This window comes from Haliaeetus leucocephalus, unplaced genomic scaffold (genome assembly GCF_000737465.1).
Source record: "Haliaeetus leucocephalus isolate CR32 unplaced genomic scaffold, Haliaeetus_leucocephalus-4.0 Scaffold230, whole genome shotgun sequence".
In the NCBI taxonomy this organism is placed as follows: domain Eukaryota; kingdom Metazoa; phylum Chordata; class Aves; order Accipitriformes; family Accipitridae; genus Haliaeetus; species Haliaeetus leucocephalus.
In genome coordinates, this window is record NW_010972666.1 from 638,480 (window position 1) to 641,393 (window position 2,914).

General features: G+C 46.4%; 1 protein-coding gene across 1 annotated transcript; it reads left to right on the plus strand.

Moving 5' to 3' along the window:
- The first annotated feature begins 505 nt into the window (after positions 1 to 505).
- Positions 506 to 2,546, plus strand: LOC104832021 (transcription factor HES-5-like). The gene is made up of 3 exons (XM_010567958.1): positions 506 to 738; positions 1,063 to 1,243; positions 1,462 to 2,546. The coding sequence occupies exons 1-3, from the start codon at positions 517 to 519 to the stop codon at positions 1,725 to 1,727; spliced, it is 669 nt and encodes a 222-aa protein (XP_010566260.1). The 5' UTR covers positions 506 to 516; the 3' UTR covers positions 1,728 to 2,546.
- Positions 2,547 to 2,914: the final 368 nt, after the last annotated feature.

The following is a 2,914-nucleotide window of genomic DNA, read 5'->3' on the forward strand; positions in this document are numbered from 1 at the left end:
AACATCCCGCCATCCCGACTGTCGATTCTCCACAGCATTTAGAAACGTCATGCAAACAAACCTGTCGTTTCCCACTGGTAACGCTTTGGCTCACCCAGTAAAAGTGTAATGACTGTACAGACAAGCGCAAATACACCCACACTCTGGCCAACGGCACCTGGGAGGCTGGCTGTAAAGTGCCGTCTCTAGAAAGAGCAGAGAGATGTCCTTGGTGCTGCTGATTTTAACCCTAACAGTGCTCCCCTTCTTCTTTTCCCGCCTTCCCCCGAAAGCGTGCCTCCTCCACGCCACAAATGTGACGGGCACAGGCAGGGACTCAGGAATGCAATTGATCCCAGACAACCAGCTGGAGGGTCAGTGTTTTCCCAGATCCCTGGGCAGCCCCGAAGAGCCACGCTGCACACTCCACCAGCCAGCGTGGGCAGAAGGTTATTCTCTCCAGGGCATTTGCAATCAATGTACCATGCACTAATAGATGCTTCCTCTATTGTTCAGCTGTGTGCCTGGATTGGCTGGATGGCTGTGGGAAACACCAGCAATCCCCAGACTCACATATCTGCTGAAGCTCCCCGATGTATAAATAGAGGCAGTCGGTACCTCCCAAAGCATAGCCTTACGCTCAGCGCAGCAGCCCGACGTGGGGGTCTCTGCCCAAGCCTGAGAGCACTAAGAATGGCTCCCAGTAACACTCTCATGATCCACATGGAGGAGAAACTGCTGCCAAAAGAAAAGAATAAAGTAAGTAGAGCCCTTGACAGGATTGGAGGGGCTGGCCTGCGCTCTTTGCAGTGGGCTGCCACTATCAAATAAATACTACGTGGGGAAAAATTATGAGATAAGGAGGGAGAAAATGGTCTGGGGGAAGGCAAATAGGTTAAAGAGAGATAAAGGAGACTATGCAGGTTTTTAAAAATGAAACTGAGCGGGGAACAGGTAGGCAGCATCACAAAGCTGTCCCACCAAACGAAAGCATCCTTGAACATGTGTCTACCAGGGCATCAGAAGGGGAAATTAGGTCAGGTCTCAGAAAATCCTTAACGATCCGCTGCATCTCTCTTACAGCTGAGGAAGCCGGTGGTGGAGAAAATGCGTCGTGACCGGATTAACAGCAGCATCGAGCAGCTGAAACTGCTCCTGGAGAAGGAGTTTCAGAGACATCAGCCCAACTCCAAGCTGGAGAAAGCCGACATCCTGGAAGTGGCTGTCAGCTACCTGAAGCAGCAGAGCCAGCTGCAGGACCAAGGTGAGTCCAGAACATGTATTGCACACCGCTTAAGGTCTGCTCCTCCCAAATAGCCCTGGCCCCTGAAGCACGCAGGGGTATAACACACCAGGTCTAGTCACAGGAGCGAGGCTCGTGGATGCAGGCTCTTGAAAGAAACTTAATGCATGAATCACCACTGTCCCACGTTTTGCTCATGATCTTAACCCACTGCATTTGCTTCTTTCTTTCTTTTCTAGCATTCATCCACAAGAATCTAGAGCAGGACTTTAACAGTGGCTACCTGCGATGCCTCAAGGAAGCTATGCATTTTCTGTCCTACTATGAACCCAAGAAGGAAACTCAGGTGCAGCTAATCAAGCATTTCTGCAAAGCTCAGATGGGTGCAGATGTCACGTACTCTCCTGCTCTGCGTAGTTCACCCCTGTCACCCTGCCTGTTCGCCAGAAAGCAACCTGCCCAGAAGACTGTGGCTGCTGCTCCTACCATCTGGAGACCCTGGTAGACCTGCTGAGCTTTGCTTTATTCCTGTGTTTTGCTACAAAGACTAGAGGGACCTGTGATTTAATAGTTCCTCTTTAAAGTAGGAAACATTGCTTTCCAAAGGTGGGGGTGGGGGTGGTTATTGTTTTTCTGTCACAAGAAATGCGGGTCACTGAGTAGTTTCCCTTCATAGTGAAGGACCGTGTTTGTATCTTGCAGCAGATTTGCTGCTTTTATTGGTGGCTCCTAGCCAAAGAGAGGACCAAGTTCTGTGGTGATTTAGAAAGCCAAATGCCTTTCAGTTTCCATCACACTTTTGCTTGGCAAGGCTGTTGAGTCTGTGGCTGTCAGTGGAAATCTTTCTGCTAACTCCCTGGGTCACTGGTTCAAGTGCTCCATTGTCTCTAGATAATATATTGACCTTCCTAAAGAAGAGCACTTTGAAGAATGTTTCTTGTACCATAAGGAGAGTATTGAGCCTTTACCTTTTGAGTGAAAGATGTTATTAAGAAATGCTGATTCTTCTGAAGTTCCTATGCTATTTTTAGTATACCTTCTTACAGAAAGTTATGATGAGAATAGATAGCTCTAGGGAAAATTCTCTTAATGTCAGTATGTGCTGCTCTCAGTTGAGGGATAACTGATGCCTTTTGTAAAGGAAATACCTGTGATATACCTTAAGGAAAAGGGGGAGGAAGGGAGGCAATGAGTACTTTATAATCATTCGCTGAACATGCTCAAGAGCTTAAAAAGCTTTTATAAAGTTGTGATGTATTCATCCTGTGTGATGTTCAACTTTGGTGTCTTCACTGTACAATACAATAAAAATGGTTTTAGTCATTAATCCTTTGGTTTGAAATGATTAAAATGGCTAATACTCCTGGACTAAGTGATGCATGTAGACTCCTTCTGCAGTGGGCAAGCTACCAGATGTCATATTTCTGAGCCCTTCATTCCAGTTCATAGTTTATATTTGTGAAATTCATTTGGCAGAACAGGATTTCAGATCCTGCAAAGAAGGAAGCAACCTCTGGCAAACTTGTCAAAAATTAAAATGGAGGCAAAATTGAAGTGAGATACTGAGAGGTGTAGACCCAGATACTTAATAGCAACCTATTCAGGCTTCAACAAATCACTAATTTCACAGTCAGTTTATTTCCCCTCATTCCCCATTAATTTGCCCACCAACCTGCATTCAGTCTTACGCTT